At 39.0% G+C, this 15540-nt stretch overlaps 1 protein-coding gene across 1 annotated transcript in view; it reads left to right on the top strand.

Annotated features, from left to right (window-relative positions):
• Window positions 1–11171, top strand: part of rars1 (arginyl-tRNA synthetase 1) — an 87500-nt gene extending 76329 nt beyond the window's left edge. Inside the window, exons 14-15 of the mRNA XM_079405583.1 lie at window positions 3561–3808; window positions 10713–11171. Coding sequence (XP_079261709.1) covers window positions 3561–3808; window positions 10713–10822 — 358 coding nt within the window. The 3' untranslated portion in view covers window positions 10823–11171. The remainder of the gene's footprint in view (window positions 1–3560; window positions 3809–10712) is intronic.
• Window positions 11172–15540: the final 4369 nt, after the last annotated feature.

Below are 15540 nucleotides of genomic sequence, written 5' to 3'. Positions count from 1 at the left end.
AGAGAGAATTAATATGTCCCGATACCATTATATATCTTCCGTGAGGATCAGCAACCATTGATGAAAGTCGAAAAAGAACATTCTTACGAAAAATAATAGCTACATCTCTAGATTTGGCATTGAATGGGGCCTGGTAAACCTGAGATATCCAGTTGGTCCTGAGTCTACATTGATGAGTTACACTAAGGTGGGTTTCTTGAAGAAATATTATATCAGCCTTGAGTGATTTCAAATGTGTAAACACTCTACTCCATTTAATTACATGACCAAGCCCTCTTACATTCCAAGAAGCCAATGTAATAGCTTCCCTATTAATATTAGTCATCAGTCTCTGGAACAGTTAAAGATAAAATAAGATATTGAAATGAGGCACTCCAGAAAAAAACAAACAAACAAACCAACAAAAAACATCGACATGAAGCACATCATCCCCTCTTCGACCTGAGAACACTACTCACATGCAAGTAATAATTGGATCCAACTCCAGTCTCTCCGATACCGGCGATCCCACTCAACTCCCCTTCCAAGTTACAAACATTTCAAACTGTAGAAATATTAACAGTAGCGTCGTCCATGTAAATGGGTTTTGTACACACTCTTAATAAAACAAAAACAATAGGATATCATAGGATATCATGTGATACCAGTGTTGCACATATTTCTCTACTCCTGCCTCAACCTAGTCTCCACAAATTTGGCAGCCTCTGCAGGGTTAGTGAAGGTCTTGAACTGTCTGTTGTGCTGAATCCGGAGGCGTGCAGGGAAACGGAGACTGTGTGTCACCTTTAACTCTCTCAACTCACGCATCATATCACTGAATGACCTTTGCTGTTCCATCACTTCTATGGTATAATCCAGAAAGATATACACCTTGTGGCCGTTGTAATCCAGGGTGCGATCTCGATGAAGCCAAAGAATTGATTCTTTTTCTTGAAAGAAATGCACTCGTGCAATGATGATGCGGGGCCTCTCTCCCTCCGGAGGCCTTGGTTTGAGAGCGCGGTGAACGCGGTCGATTACCAACAGTCCTTGAAAGTGAGACTCGCCGAGTAGTTTTGGGATCAATGCCGCAACAAATTCAGTCGGTCTCCCTTTCTCCTCTCCCTCCGGCATACCAATTATTTTGATATCGTTACGTCACTTATCGCCCTTCTAAGTCGTTGACCTTTGCTTTGAGGTCTTTATTCGTCTTCTGTAAATCAGTCAAAGCCGCTTCGAGAGAGCACAGTCAGTTATCATGGTCCCGTGCCTGACATTCGACAGTCTCCACTCTCTCCACAAATTCCTGTACCGACGATTGTAGAGATTGAAATTCTTCCTCAAACTTGTCGAACCTTTCATTTATTGTTGAAAGAATCTTGTTTGATATTTTTTCCCACATCAGTGGGAAAAGTCGGAGATTGCTTGACAAGCAGCAGGATTAGCTTCATCCCAGCTAGTCGACAGCTGAGGAGCTTTTTGAGGCTTTTTTTTCGCTGGTTTTAAAGGCATTTTCCCGTAGCAAAATGTAGGCCAAGTGATAGTCACAAGCTAAGTAAAAGTTCACAACACAGGCATACGGAGTAAAAAATGAAGACGACAACTAATTTCACTAACTTGAAAACTTGGCTTGTAGGAGCTCAATGAAACACGTCTACTCCATGCGCACCTCAGGCCAAAGTCTCGGGTGTTACCAGAATGTATCTCTGAATTTTCAGCTCAAAATACCCCACAGATCGTTTGTTATATCATTTTGAAAATGCCTATTTTGAGTGGAAGCAGAAACACGCTGGTTTTGTGCATGTCTTTTTAAATGCAAATGAGCTGCTGCTTCCCGCCCCTTTTTCAGAATAGGGCTGTACCTTTACATCTAGTCTCTGATACTCTACTCTCAAAAATGTGTTTGATTTTAATTATGTCTATCACACTGAAATCATGAGTTTTAAAACATTAATTTGAACTGATATGCCTGATATGTGGTTTTCTGAGTGCACGCCGAAGCAGGCACACGGAGTTCTCTTTCATCTCTTAAACTGTCAGATACACACAAGTTTACATTAAAAACATAAGTTATAAAAACAGTCGTTTATGTCTGTGAAGGTAAACAGCTGGGAAAGAAATTGCATCCTTATATTAGTTCTGTGTGGCAGCAGCGTAATATACAGTAAATAAATCAGTAAATCCACTGCTCCCTTGTCTTCTCTGAGGCTGGGACTTTAAACAGTGTTCTGTGCTTGTCAGTGCCGCCAAAGACAGAATAGTTAGCATGATTTACTTGAACTCTTGCCATGGCATTAGAACTGGTACACCGTTGTCGTTTCCGAAAACACAATGGCGGTGCCGTGGGTGGAAACGTGCAGATTAAGGGTCGGTAATATTACATTAAGATCCCCTCTCCGTCATGGGGGGTGCGAAATCTGACGTGCCTGGTTTTTCACAAGCTTGCAGAGAAAGGCTTACCAAAAAAATGTAAAATAAAAATTACTGGGTTAATCTTTTTCATCTTTCTTGGGTTGGTAGCACCAGGGACCCGATTACAGCACTTAAACACGGAAAAAGTCAGATTTTCATGTCACCTTTAATAATAATCAACAATTTTATTGGCCTACACGTTGCATAGAAACATTTAAATTTCACATAAGCAATTTTTTATATTTAATGAACTAATAATGTTTCTACTCCAATTTGTTGTTGAAATATAAACATTTGAACAGCTGTCATAACTTCAATGATAGATTTATTTAAACACATTGAATGGCTTTCTTATGTCCTATATTGTCTATAATTAAGTATTGACCCATCTTCACCTGTGTATGTTTGTGACAGATGTAGGGGTAATACATTTATAATATTAATATGTAATTTAAAGAAATAGTTTAATTTAGCTCAAAGGGAATCATTTATGATTTTATAGGGATTTGAACAGATTCAGTGTTACGGCGATTCACTGAACGAGCCGTATAACAAACTCTGCACTGGATATTAAAATCCAAATATAGTGAAAACACTATTAAACAGCATTGTAACAAGATCGGCAGATTAAGACATTAACTTATGAGCAGAAAACACAAGATACTTCTCTTTCAATATAAATCAGATTTTATTTATATAAACCTAAGACATAAACTAATCTAACATATGAACACAAGCATTCACACATTCACACGTTGCAGGAAGAGAGAAAGTGAGGAAAGGATGAGTTTAAGAGAATGGAAATGTGATATCCCAAGTTTACAGCAATATGTTCAATTGCATAGACCTGAACAACCATCAATCACTTATTTAACCCTCGCTTTGAGTTTCTCAATGAGGCTAAAATTTATATTAAATGCACCTGATTCAGTTTGAATCTGGAGGTGTGCTTGCTTGCATTGCCTGTGCTACGGGTTTTCCTTTGTGTCTCCTTGCAGACAAGGGGGTTCCCCGAAGTTACTGATTGGTTGAGAGTTCAGTAGTCTTTGAAGTGAGGTCTTGGGCGTTGGCTGAGGACGCCCTCATTATGGCGGGCCGCCACAAATAAATCAATGTATGAGAAACACTGTATGTACAATAACACCCATTCTTCTTCCATTTCTCTCCAGGTCTATCGCTAGACTGGCTAACATCCAGGAGGCCACCTTGCGCACAGCAGCTGAGACCACTGAGGTCCTGCTGGACCATGAGAAAGAGTGGAAACTGGGTAAGTGCATCCTGCGCTTCCCTGAGATTCTTCAGAAGATCACAGATGACCTGTTGCTTCACACATTGTGTGACTACCTCTATGAGCTGGCCACCACCTTCACAGAGTTCTACGACAACTGCTACTGTGTGGAGAAGGACCGGCAGACAGGTGGGTCCCTCTAATGAAGAAAGAAAAACCTGCTCAGTACCCAAAATGTTAATAGTTATGAGGTCAAATAAATAACATGGATAATGTTTAACGTGGATAATGGATAAATAACAGACCTGCCAACCTGTATGCATTTTGACCTCAAAGTAAGCTGGTACGATTTGTCACTCTAAACTGCGCAAAAACCTGTTGACGGCTCTGTCCACGCACAGTATTTAAAACAAGCAACAGAAAAAGATGTTCAACAATCAGAGTTTTTTTTTTTTTTTTTTCGGTGTGCATTTAAATAATTTTTTCTCAAAGCTTGCTCTGTGTGTCCATGAAGTCTGTGCACTGAGATGAGGAAACGCGTGCATCTGAAAAAGCAATACACGCCGAGCATCTTCCCTTGTGATGACTTGTAATGCGGAGCGTTTCTAAACCTATTGTTTCACAAAAAAGAAAAATATAACATGCTTTTACTCCACAACATCAGACAAATGTTTAAAATAATTTCCTTCCTGATCTAATGTGGCTTCTTATCACAGAATGAGGCAGAAATATATTCTATACCATAATAAAGGCTATGTTGATTAACGATGGTGCGATTTTTGCTACGATTTGGTCATCTGAGACAAATTTTAAAAATCTTAAAAGATTCCTATAATCCTAGGTTAAAATCTGTAGTCTTGGTTTGGTTTTTCAAAATCTGTGATCGTTAGTTTGACATGTTCACCGACATTAAATTTGACCTCAGACGAAATTTTGGCAGTGTCAGAAGGTTTGCCACACTGTCCTGCAGTGTGACGACTTCTACAATGAGCGTCAAACTGTCTTAATTTTTTCAAGGCAAGTCGTGATCAGAATTAATGCTAGAGATTTCTTCTAACCAACATAAACTCCTGTACAGTTGCTTATACTATTCTTCTTAAATATGCTGCTAATAGCGGCCCGCTATTGCTGCCATTCATATGCTTTTCATGATAGCCAACATTTCAGCCCCGCATGTAATGCAGCTTGCAGTCACTGAACGTTGTATGGGTTGATAATGTAAAACTCTGGACAACTTTTCTTGCACGCACCCGTTTTTAACGCATCTTGACTGTCGCGCAGTCTGACATTAATGACAACTGAGATCCCACAGTGTGACATGGTCATCATGTTCGTACAGTTTGAAACAGAAATTACATGTTCATACTAGGGATTGCTCTATACCATAATTTTGGCTTTTGTACGATACCAGAATATAATACCTTGGTATCGATACGAAATCGATACCATAGGTAACAAATAACCAGCCTCAAAAGATAAGTGAATTGAAAACAATTTTATTAAAATAATAATAAAAACAGATTCATATCTTAATACCTTTGTATCAAACTGTAACAAAAAACCTACCCAGAACATAGGTTACATTTTGACTGAATTTGAAAAAAAAAAAAAGAAATACAACTAAAGTAATGCAGTTAATGCAACAAATTTTGCTTTATTGTAAAGTGTTATTCTAACAGTCAAAGTAATATTTAAAATCACGTTATTATTTCTCCCTCTCAGATTGATTTCAGATTTCAGCCTCAGATAATCAAAGAAAAAGCATTAAATATAAATCTCGCTCTCTCGGCTGCTTCATATTAGAGGTCGGCAGTGGGGCAGAAACATTCCCTTTATATTATTGATATTAACATTAATATAGCAAACATGCTTAATTCAAATTCAATTAAAGGGCATATTGCAGGTTAGAGACTCCAGTGAGTCGATGTATAGAAAAATACTGTAGGAACTAGATTTTCTTTAAAATATGCTATTAAGGCTTCTGGAGTCGTTTTTGTGAGATAATTTTACTTCCGCATCTGAAACGCGCCAAAACCGGAAGTGACGCATCAAAAGGGAAAGAAACCACAGGAAAACAATGGATTTCAATGACAGTTCGGACGCTGAGGAAATTTTAAATGTGTATTTACACTCGTATGACGGACCACAGATACAATCATGAACCTGCTATGCAGCCAAGAGAGCAGGACAGGCCAGGATTAGACAGAACAACGGTCAGAGAAGACAAATTGAGTTGATGTGAGGAGAACAGGGCAGGTGTTTGGTGAGAGATCAGTGTTAGCTTACAGATATACACACGTTAGCTAATGTAATCAGTCAATAGCAATGCTAGTATTGGTCATCTGAGTATTGATACTTACCAGTAATAGAAACTAATAAGCGTTGATCAGGCGTGTCACACTTGTTAATAATGTGTCACTAACGTTACGTGATAGTGGTTTTTATCACTGCAGGAGAGAGATATAAACACATTTTTGATTCATAGGTGCTTGTGTGGGAAATGCAAGGCCATGGTCACAGCTGAGGAAAGTCAGTGCTGCAGGGAGTTAGATACGTTACATACTGGGTCTTAGTGGAGAATGTGACCCCTACACTTGATGTGCAGTGTCTGACTCTACAACCAGGCTTTGAGGCTTGCTGTCTGAACCCCTATGTGCTACAGATAGCCTCTATGCACTCTCCAGGCCAGCAGACACATGTTTTAAGGCAGAAATCATTTATTACTCTAAGCTAAATACTTGTATACATGTATAAATACATAGTTAAAGATTTTAATATTAAAACAGTCTGAATAATTTTGATTCTCAATTACAAGTTAACTCTATTTAGGTCATGACTACCTATAAGTAACTTTTTGATGCCATTAGTATAACACAATCAATAATGACAGCATACAGACAAGTTGTCCGCTGGGCCTATGGTGTTCTGGGCAGCTCTTACCTGCATGTGTTGTATCAGCCATTAGAAGATAGTTTACAGAGGAAGGAGGACTTTATAAAGGTTTTGAATGGCCCCATTTAGTTGACAATCAATAAAAAATAAATCACAATCAAGCAGATCTGCATTTATGGTTAATTCAATTCAGTTTTATTTATACAGCACTAAATCATAAATATTATTTCATAGCACTGTTAATACCCAACTCAAAACAAAACATTTCAACTGTTAATATATATATATATGTAGATGTACCAAACATATACTACCAAAAGAAGTACCATCTGACCCATTTAAAAACATTTAACAATCTTTCAGTCTGGGTATCACACTAATGTGTTGATAAAGTGTGTTAAATGGTGAAGGCTGTGCTAGATATACACCAACAGCCTCATCATGTTGATCCTCTGACTGGAGGGATCTGGAAAGAGGAGCAGGTGTAGTGGACATGACAGTGCTGTGTTCTTGTGGAGCCTGTGGTGACCTGCAGTATTCCTCTCTCAGACGGCACATGCTGGGAGAAGCAAACACAAGTTTAGATCACATTCTCTGCTGACCATGCTTTTCCACTTGGCCTCCATCACTTCTGCGTCTCCATTAGGAGTGGAAGCTGTGGTCCAGTAGAGGTGGTTCATAACAGCTGGCCTCCTCTGCTCCAGATCTTCACACTCCCATCTCCCAAAGCCTTAAAAACACACAACATGACAAAAAATTACCAATTAGCTGTGCAAACAATGTCACTAAGCTGTCACTAGATTTGATGGTAATAATATTAGCAAAATGAGGTTAACTTACCAGTTATGCCTTCATACGGTAATGTTTTTACACTGTTTTAAATATATAACAATATTGCAAAAGCTTATAACCTAGCTGCTGTGCTTTACAACTACTTATACACATCTCGTTGTGGCTCATTATTTAAATAATTATGTTCACTGATTTGGTAGTTAACAAATGAAAAAAAAAATGCACAGTTGACATTTTTGTGGAGCTGCATCTCTGCCGGATCCGTGAGCATTATGTCTCCCGCCGGCGGCCGAACACAGGCGGACCGGGACCCGATGAAGGTGCTGTGTGCACCGAAGGAACTGCACCGAGTCTCACTAAATTCTTGCTTCAGCATTTCATGTGAAACTCATATCGCCTGTATGATAATCCTCCGGTGTAAAGTGATTGTTAAGTTACACACCACGCGGTGTTTGAAGCAGATGCATTAGTGAAGTCCAGTCTCTTCAACTGCACTAACGCACCGAGGCCCGGAAGATACCGTCCTATTTCTTGTTAGGAAACCTGTGGAAAGATACCGTCCTATTTCTTGTTAGGAAACCTGTCCTGACAGGCTGGAGTTTGTGCAACCTCCACAAACACAATAATTTACCATGACAATGATAAATTGAAATAAAAATAACTACCGAAAACACACTGACTCGCGCGCGCTGAAAGCAGAGTGCGGCACACGACTCCCTTATGTGACGTAATATGACACGATGTTGAAAAAAAGTGTTTTTTGAGAACTGTCAAGGAAAGGGTCACTTTTTCATCTAAATTTGTGAATGAATGAATGATGCATTTATATAGCGCTTTGTGTATTGCTATACACCCAAAGCGCTTTATAATCATGTGGGGGGGGTCTCTCCTCAACCACCACCAGTTGTGCCCTCGCATCTTGTAAAACATTTTCAAATCCTGCATTAACGGTTCATATGGTATTTTCATACAAGGTTATATATTCATTTGAACATTTTTTTTAACCTGCAATATGCACTTTAATATTTGATTGTATGAAATGCAAAAGCATATATTACTTGACCAAAACTTCACTGGTTCTAGCATGTCAAACATGCACATTTGAGCTTTCGTTGTTACTGTATCACATCTTATGTAGGCCTATGTGCATTGATCAGTTGTAAATAAAAGTTAAAATTAAATCTGAATTTATGAATGATGCACTCAACTGTCGATCTCTTAATTCTCAGAAAAGATCAGGATGCGCAAGCGATAAATGCTTATAGCAACGCTTGCATACTGGTGCAGTAAGGTCAGTTCGTTCACCTTTGTCATCTGTTTTGTATGCAAAGTAATGCCATATTTCACTTCTACTGTTCTCTTTATTTATTAATTTCAGGTGCATTGATTGTTTGATCCATCGCGTTGTTCTGTTGTCACATTTACTGGTTGCGCAGCAATTTGGGAAGCACTGCCACCTACTGGTTCACTTCACAACAACAGCGTATGAAATACCGAATTGAGCAAAATTATGATATTGTATAGTTTGAAATATAATATATACCGGTATTTTTCCAGTATCGGTATACCGCGCATCCCTAGTTCAACCCACAAAATAATGGCCAATCCATAAAAATAATACTTCTCTCAAAAGAAATTTGAAGTAGACATATGATAATCCATGTTTTTCTACAGTATACATAAGTGTACTGGAGTTCACTTTTTTTTTTTTTAGCATTTAAAAATAGCAAAATAGAACTAAACTGAAAACTGTGGTTAAAAACAGATATTTACTGAACCGTGGGCCCTTGCAATGAAATCTTGCAATACCCCCCAACCTGATGGTACTCCAAAAAAATTGTACAAGGTTGGCAGGTCTGAAATAAATTTAAGTTGTTGTGGTTTTTGCACTTTAGCAGATGTGTCAGGGGTGTAATCGGTCCAGAAATACATTTAGTTTCAAGTCACAAGTCAGTATAAACTTTTAATGTAATGAAAGATGCTAAATAGAAGAGCTGTAATTTAGATGTGTGCGATTTTACTTGTTAATGAACAACAAATGATTCATTTGAACGGGGAGATCTAATCTAGGAGAATATCACAAAATCCCTTTGAAAATCCCGTTGCCCCCCCCCCCCCCCCATTCTAATGTCTCATTAAAAACTAGTTACTTAGGCACTGATGAAGCTACTGTCTTTTGAATTGTACAGCCTCTTTAGTCTTATGTACTGGAGAGTTTGAAAAAGGCTTTGCTTATGGGACTTTTAGGGTTTCTTTTATGATTCTTTAGTTTTAAGCACAGTGATTTAAAGGTTCATGGTTTTAAAGGTAAACAGCTTCAACAGCAACAAATGCAAAAATAATGACCATTTTCAAACAAGTTTCCTAAACTGTTTAATGGGTTATTTATATGGAATAGGGATGTACCCGAATCTGAATACGGTATGGAAAGGTAATGATGTGTACTACGGCAACCGTAAAGGGAATAAATACGAGATACACGAGAAAAATATATTTCAGTGCTTTCAGGGAGCCGTTATTAATATGTGGGACATTGAAATCACTTATGAACGTGCGTTTGCTTTTTGCTTTCACTTTTGAGATTCGTGATCACACGCAGCCTAATCTACTACAGAGCGGCACTACTTACCACACATTTCACCAGATTAGATGTTTGTCAGTGGTGCTCAGGATCTGCAAATCATTCGACATCGTCCTATCTCCTTACCTCTCTCTGTTTGTGGCAAGTGAAATTTTATGTACTGTAATGTAACAGGCTACTGCTAGCAAGCGGCTAACCATGTCCCTTTTGTGGCTCCGTAGAATGCATTATTTGTTCCGCCTTTCCGAATATGTATTCGCTATTCGGGTACATCCCTAATATGGAAGGCCGTTTCCGCCACTGAATAAAAAATAAAAAAGGTAATTGCGAGAAAAAATTTCAAATTTGTGAGAGATAAACTCGCAAATGCGAGAAAAAGTCAGAAATGTGAGTTTTTATCTCGCAATTGTGACTTTATAAATAGTAATTCTGACTATATAACTTGCAATTGTGAGTTTATATCTGTTTATATTTATAATTCTGAGCAAAAAAAGTCAGAATTGTGAGTTTATATCTCGCAATTCTGTCTTTATAACTCACAATTGCGAGTTTACATCTCACAGTTTTGTGAAAAAAGGTCAGAATTGTGAGAGAAAAAGTCGCAATAACCTTTTTTTCATTTTTTATTCAGTGGCAGAAACGGGCTTCCATATATTTATGCATCTCACATTAAACTAGGAGAAAGAATGTTTTAAGATAACAAAAAATTCACTTAAATAAATTACCTTTAATGACCAAGACATGGAAGAATGTCCTGGATTTGATTGAAATGATCCTGCTTCTTTGCAAATGGGCCGCTTAACTAATGCTCTTCATCGTTTTTCTCAGGGGAAGTGGTCAAAGTCAACATGTGGCGGATGCTCCTCTGTGAAGCCACCGCAGCAGTGATGGCCAAAGGTTTTGATATTCTGGGTATCAATCCAGTTGAGAGAATGTGAACTGGTCAATGCCTTCATCCACTGAGTCATTTTTGGTGTCTTGAGAGATTTTTATACCAAATAAAATTCATATAACTCTCCATAACAAAAGCTTCGACTTACAGGTAATTTTTCCTCATGTAAATGTCAGGACAATCTGGATCCTGAAAACAACCAAAAAGTCTCTTCATCCCTTCTATATAATAAGTCTTATTCTAGTCAGTCGAAAAGAATTAGCTCACTTAATTTTTGTTTACCTAAAGCTTTTACAAAAACTTGACAAATTTAGGTTTTGGACTTCCACAATAGGCATCAAATATTGTTCTCTTTTTAATTGTAATGCAATAAATGAATTTTCTTAATGTGATTCTATTCACTGGTTTATTTCTGTATCTACTTTCCATTCTTGCTAGAGGCTTTAGAAGCATTATTCAGTTTGAGAGAATAAGTTATTTAATTTAGGAGTTCAGTGATTGTTTTGCTCTTGCCATCAGGATTAAATTAATTGGGGTTGATAAATGCAGCATCTACGCCTGATAATCTGTCTGAAGATCAAGTGGAATGATTTAATTCACTAATGGGGTCAGTGGTTATTTACTCACTGGATGCCCTACAAATTGGGATTTTCTCGATAATTTCTAGTCTGAGATCACATGTAAAGATAACAAACATTTAATCACTTGGGTGAATCAAGGTGAATCCATTCATTTTCTTTTAACCTATTTTAAGGTACTTGGTGTATTTAGTAAGCCTACTTTTCAACGCAAAACACAATACTGTTGTTTCCGATCAAGTGCAATTCTGTGCAGTTTACTTTGGAAGCATAAGTGATTGTGAATGTTTCACCTGCTTTGGTTCAATTGAAAGTGACAATAGGTGCACTCAAGAGGCAACAGCAAGACACCCTTCAAAAAGGGAATGGTTTAGCAGGTGGAGGCTACAGATAACTACTCTCTCCTTATCCTTCCTGACTGATTTGTCTCTGGTTTTGTTTTGTTTTGTTTGGTTTCTTTTCACTCTTTGTAGCATGAGGCAGTATCTGAAACCCAATCATGTTACACAGGTAGTCTTCCATTGCAAGGAGGTTTGGTGTTTCCCAGCACAGTTTCAAGAGCATGGAGGGGATACCGTGTGGGATTACAAATTAAAAAATCTGTCTTGTCCTTATATACAATCACCTGGAAAACTATTGTAAAATATAAATTAATATAAATATAAAAAATAAAATTGTATTTAGCATTTATGGTAACGATGACGTCAGATGAACGATTCTGTTAAAGTTGCTAGAGTATCCTCTTTAACTAAGAAATTGAACCGCAACAAAGCTTCAGCAAAAACTGATGTGGAAGAAGTTAGTCATCCTGATAACAATTATCCTGACATACAAGCTTTCTTTGAAACCGATGTAACCATCCAATCAGTAACTGATGTGCCTGTAGATTCAGTGAAGCTAGGAGAAGATCTCAGGGAATTTAAAGTGTTCCTCCCAACTCTAATGTTGTCCCAAGTACAAACTGTTGCCAAAGCGCTAGGACCTAAAGATATAGAGAGACTGTCCCAGAGCTTACCCTCAGCACGCACAAATTTTTCTGAATTTAGAAGAGAATTGATCAGCAAAATGCGTCTCTACGACATGTCGTTAGCCGAAGTCACACAACTGATGTCACAAATTCTAACTGAATCTGAATTCAACAGATTTGAGTCTGCTGTTACTTCTGAACTACAACATGCCAGTAAAGGCGATTTGAGAGAAGGTGTTTTGAAAATTCTAAAGAATATGATGGGACCCAAAATAGACTGGTCCAGAATCACTAAATAGACTGGTCCAGAATCACTAACTGTGTGCAAGGGAAAGAAGAAACTGTGAGTGAATACACTGAAAGGTTTTGTTAGTCAGCTGCAGCATACAGTGGAATAGCTGACACTCCAGAGAAGGTACAGGACCACTAGTTCGAACATGGTTTGATGGCCTTTTATTCGAGTACAGATCTGCTTTGCTATTCTTAGATCTCACATGGTCCACTGGAAGCCTGCCAAACAACTTGGACAGGTTAGCTATTTGGAAAAGAGACTCTGATGTTAAAGCCAGAGTAAAGATTGCAGCTGCATCCTTTAAGGTCAATACAGAGAACTGCCAGAAACGTAAATGTAAAAGAGGGAGGGCAGTTGTCATTACTGTGGTAAAACTGGACACTGGATGAAAGAGTGTAGGAAAAGCAAAAAGACATTAGGAGAAATTAACAGCTTTACTCAACTCCTACTCAGTCTACTTAGTACTCTGAAGCAGCCCCTCCCCACTTCACCGAACTGTTGGAGCAGCTTGCTCAGGTGTTAAGCCTGGTACACACCAAACCGACACCGACAAACTAGTGTCGACAAAAGCAAACTGCTGGGTCGGCTCACGTCGGCAGCGTCTGGGTCCAAAGTTGCCCTGACATACCAAGCCGATGCTCGACACACGACGGTCAAGTAGCACGTCCGTTCTGTGCCTTTCTCACGCATTGGTTCGCCAGCTGAACAGCCAATCAGAATGATCAGATGGTCCGACTGACCGACAAGCTCCGACGCCGAAAAAAAGGCAACGAGGACCGACTTCAGACGACGGCGTGGAACACACTGAGAAAACTTAGTCGGCCGACGAACAAAAACTGCCCGACGTCCGATCATCGGCTTGGTGTGTACCGGGCTTTAACTGTTAGGGCTGTGAGTGCTTAACTTCACCAGTAATATACAGCAAAGATGTACAGCCTTTTTAAATTAAACTACAGGAAGGTGACTGTCATTTCCTTCCATTGAGAGAATGCTAGCTAAGTACACTCACAGCCTTCAAAGCTGTACTACAGCACACTCCAGTCACTCACCTATCCTCTCTGGGTTATGATGTTTGTTATGACTGATGTTCCATTAGAGGATGGAGATGTCGCATAGTAAAGTTCACACACCTACTACAGAGACAGACTATGACGCGCAGACCAATGAGGAGCCCAGGGAAGAACCGAAGTGCAACAGGCTTCGGGGTGAAGACTTACTCATAGGTTCCCCTATCAGTAGTTTATCCCCAACTCACTGGTCCATAGGTGTCAAATGACTTGAGACTAGGTCAACAAAACCACTATACGATCACCAGACTTAAAACCACTATACGATCAACGGAAGTCTAAAAAAAATCTATGAATGAATACTGCTGTTCTGCTGCTGCTTTGTTTTCTTGTGTTGCAGGTATGTAAATATGTCATGTAATCCTCATAAGTGGCACCCTGGTGTAAAGCATCACCTCAGACATCCATGAACAAGCTTCATGAGGACAAAGAGTCATCTGAGCTAATCTACTTGTGAAATGGACTACAGATAACAGACATCACAGCTATTCAGGCGCCATGGGCTTCGGGACGTCCACTCTTATGCTACATGGTTTTCTGTGTCATGATGTAGTTTGTACGACATGTTACCATCCCTTGTCATATATCAACAGTTATGGTTCGGAAAACTATTACACCTAAGTAAATCTAGGTGAAGACCGAATAAGTTATATGTGCCTGTAACTTTTTCAAGTTACATGACTGCAAGATGGGGCTTATGTTAATAAACGTAGGCTATAGAATGGATTTATGGAGGTTTAAATTTTTGTTATGTGAGAGTCTTTAGAACTCTCAAAGGGGGGATTGTGGGATTACAAATTTAAGAATCTGTTTTACATCTACTGATCCGATGTCCTTATATACAATCACCTGAAAAACTGTGAAATACATTGTATTTAGCATTTATGGTAAAGATGATGACATCAGATGAACGATTCTCTTAAAGTTTGTAGCAAGAGGTTCCTGCCAGTTCCTGTTCTCTTATTGTAAGTCAAATGAGCCAGATAACGGAGACTCTCACCTTTTGTTTGTAATGGCTCTTGGTGCCCCTACCCCAGTCTTTGAGCAGTTATGCTGATTGGATTAGGAGTGGTTAAGTGGGGCAGGTTGCTATACCTGAATACTTCATTTGCATGCTTTAAGGTCGTGACCCACGTGCTTTGTCTCCATTCCTAAGCACTGCCCCCTAAATGTATATAAACTACAATGTATCACTGCCTTAGACTTTTGATGACTGCAGCGCCGCGCACCGCATTCTCAATAAAGAACTCTGCTGAAGATACCCAAGAGTCTCCTGGTCTTCGCTTCTGAGTTTCCAACAGCTGGGAGATGGGCCATTACATGAGAGAGCTTGACAGGTCTGTAGAAGGAGAACAGCCCAGAGTAGGACTGATATCTGCTTCTTTGTGCAAGGAGGTACAGGAGGAGCACTGGCATAGGACCGGTGTTCACAGCCCAGTACTATGCAACTGGATTGGCATTTGGCAGAGAACACCAGAATTAGCAGGTGCACCATTGGTGCCCCTTTCTTTTCATGTGGCAGATGTGAAAGAGTCTGGAGATCCAATTTTTGCATTAATTGTTCCCACCTGGTGGAATGACCTGCCCAACTCAATCCGAGCAGCTGAATCCTCAGCCATCTTCAAGAAACGTCTAATAACACACCTCTTCCATCTTTATTTGACCCTCTAACTCTAGCACTCTCTATTCTAATGATATTTTATCGGTATTATTTAAACACACACACACACACACACACTTGACCCTCTATCAATTGCATATTTATTCTCTAACTGCTACCTTTTCTTGAAAAACTAACACTAGCTATAATTTTTCTATTCTATTTACTTGTTTCTTATAAAAAATAATAATAAAAAAACC

Source organism: Barbus barbus (genome assembly GCF_936440315.1).
Source record: "Barbus barbus genome assembly, chromosome: 43".
Taxonomy (NCBI): domain Eukaryota; kingdom Metazoa; phylum Chordata; class Actinopteri; order Cypriniformes; family Cyprinidae; genus Barbus; species Barbus barbus.
Note: the sequence above shows the minus strand (reverse complement) of the source record. Positions and strands in the feature narration are given on the sequence as shown.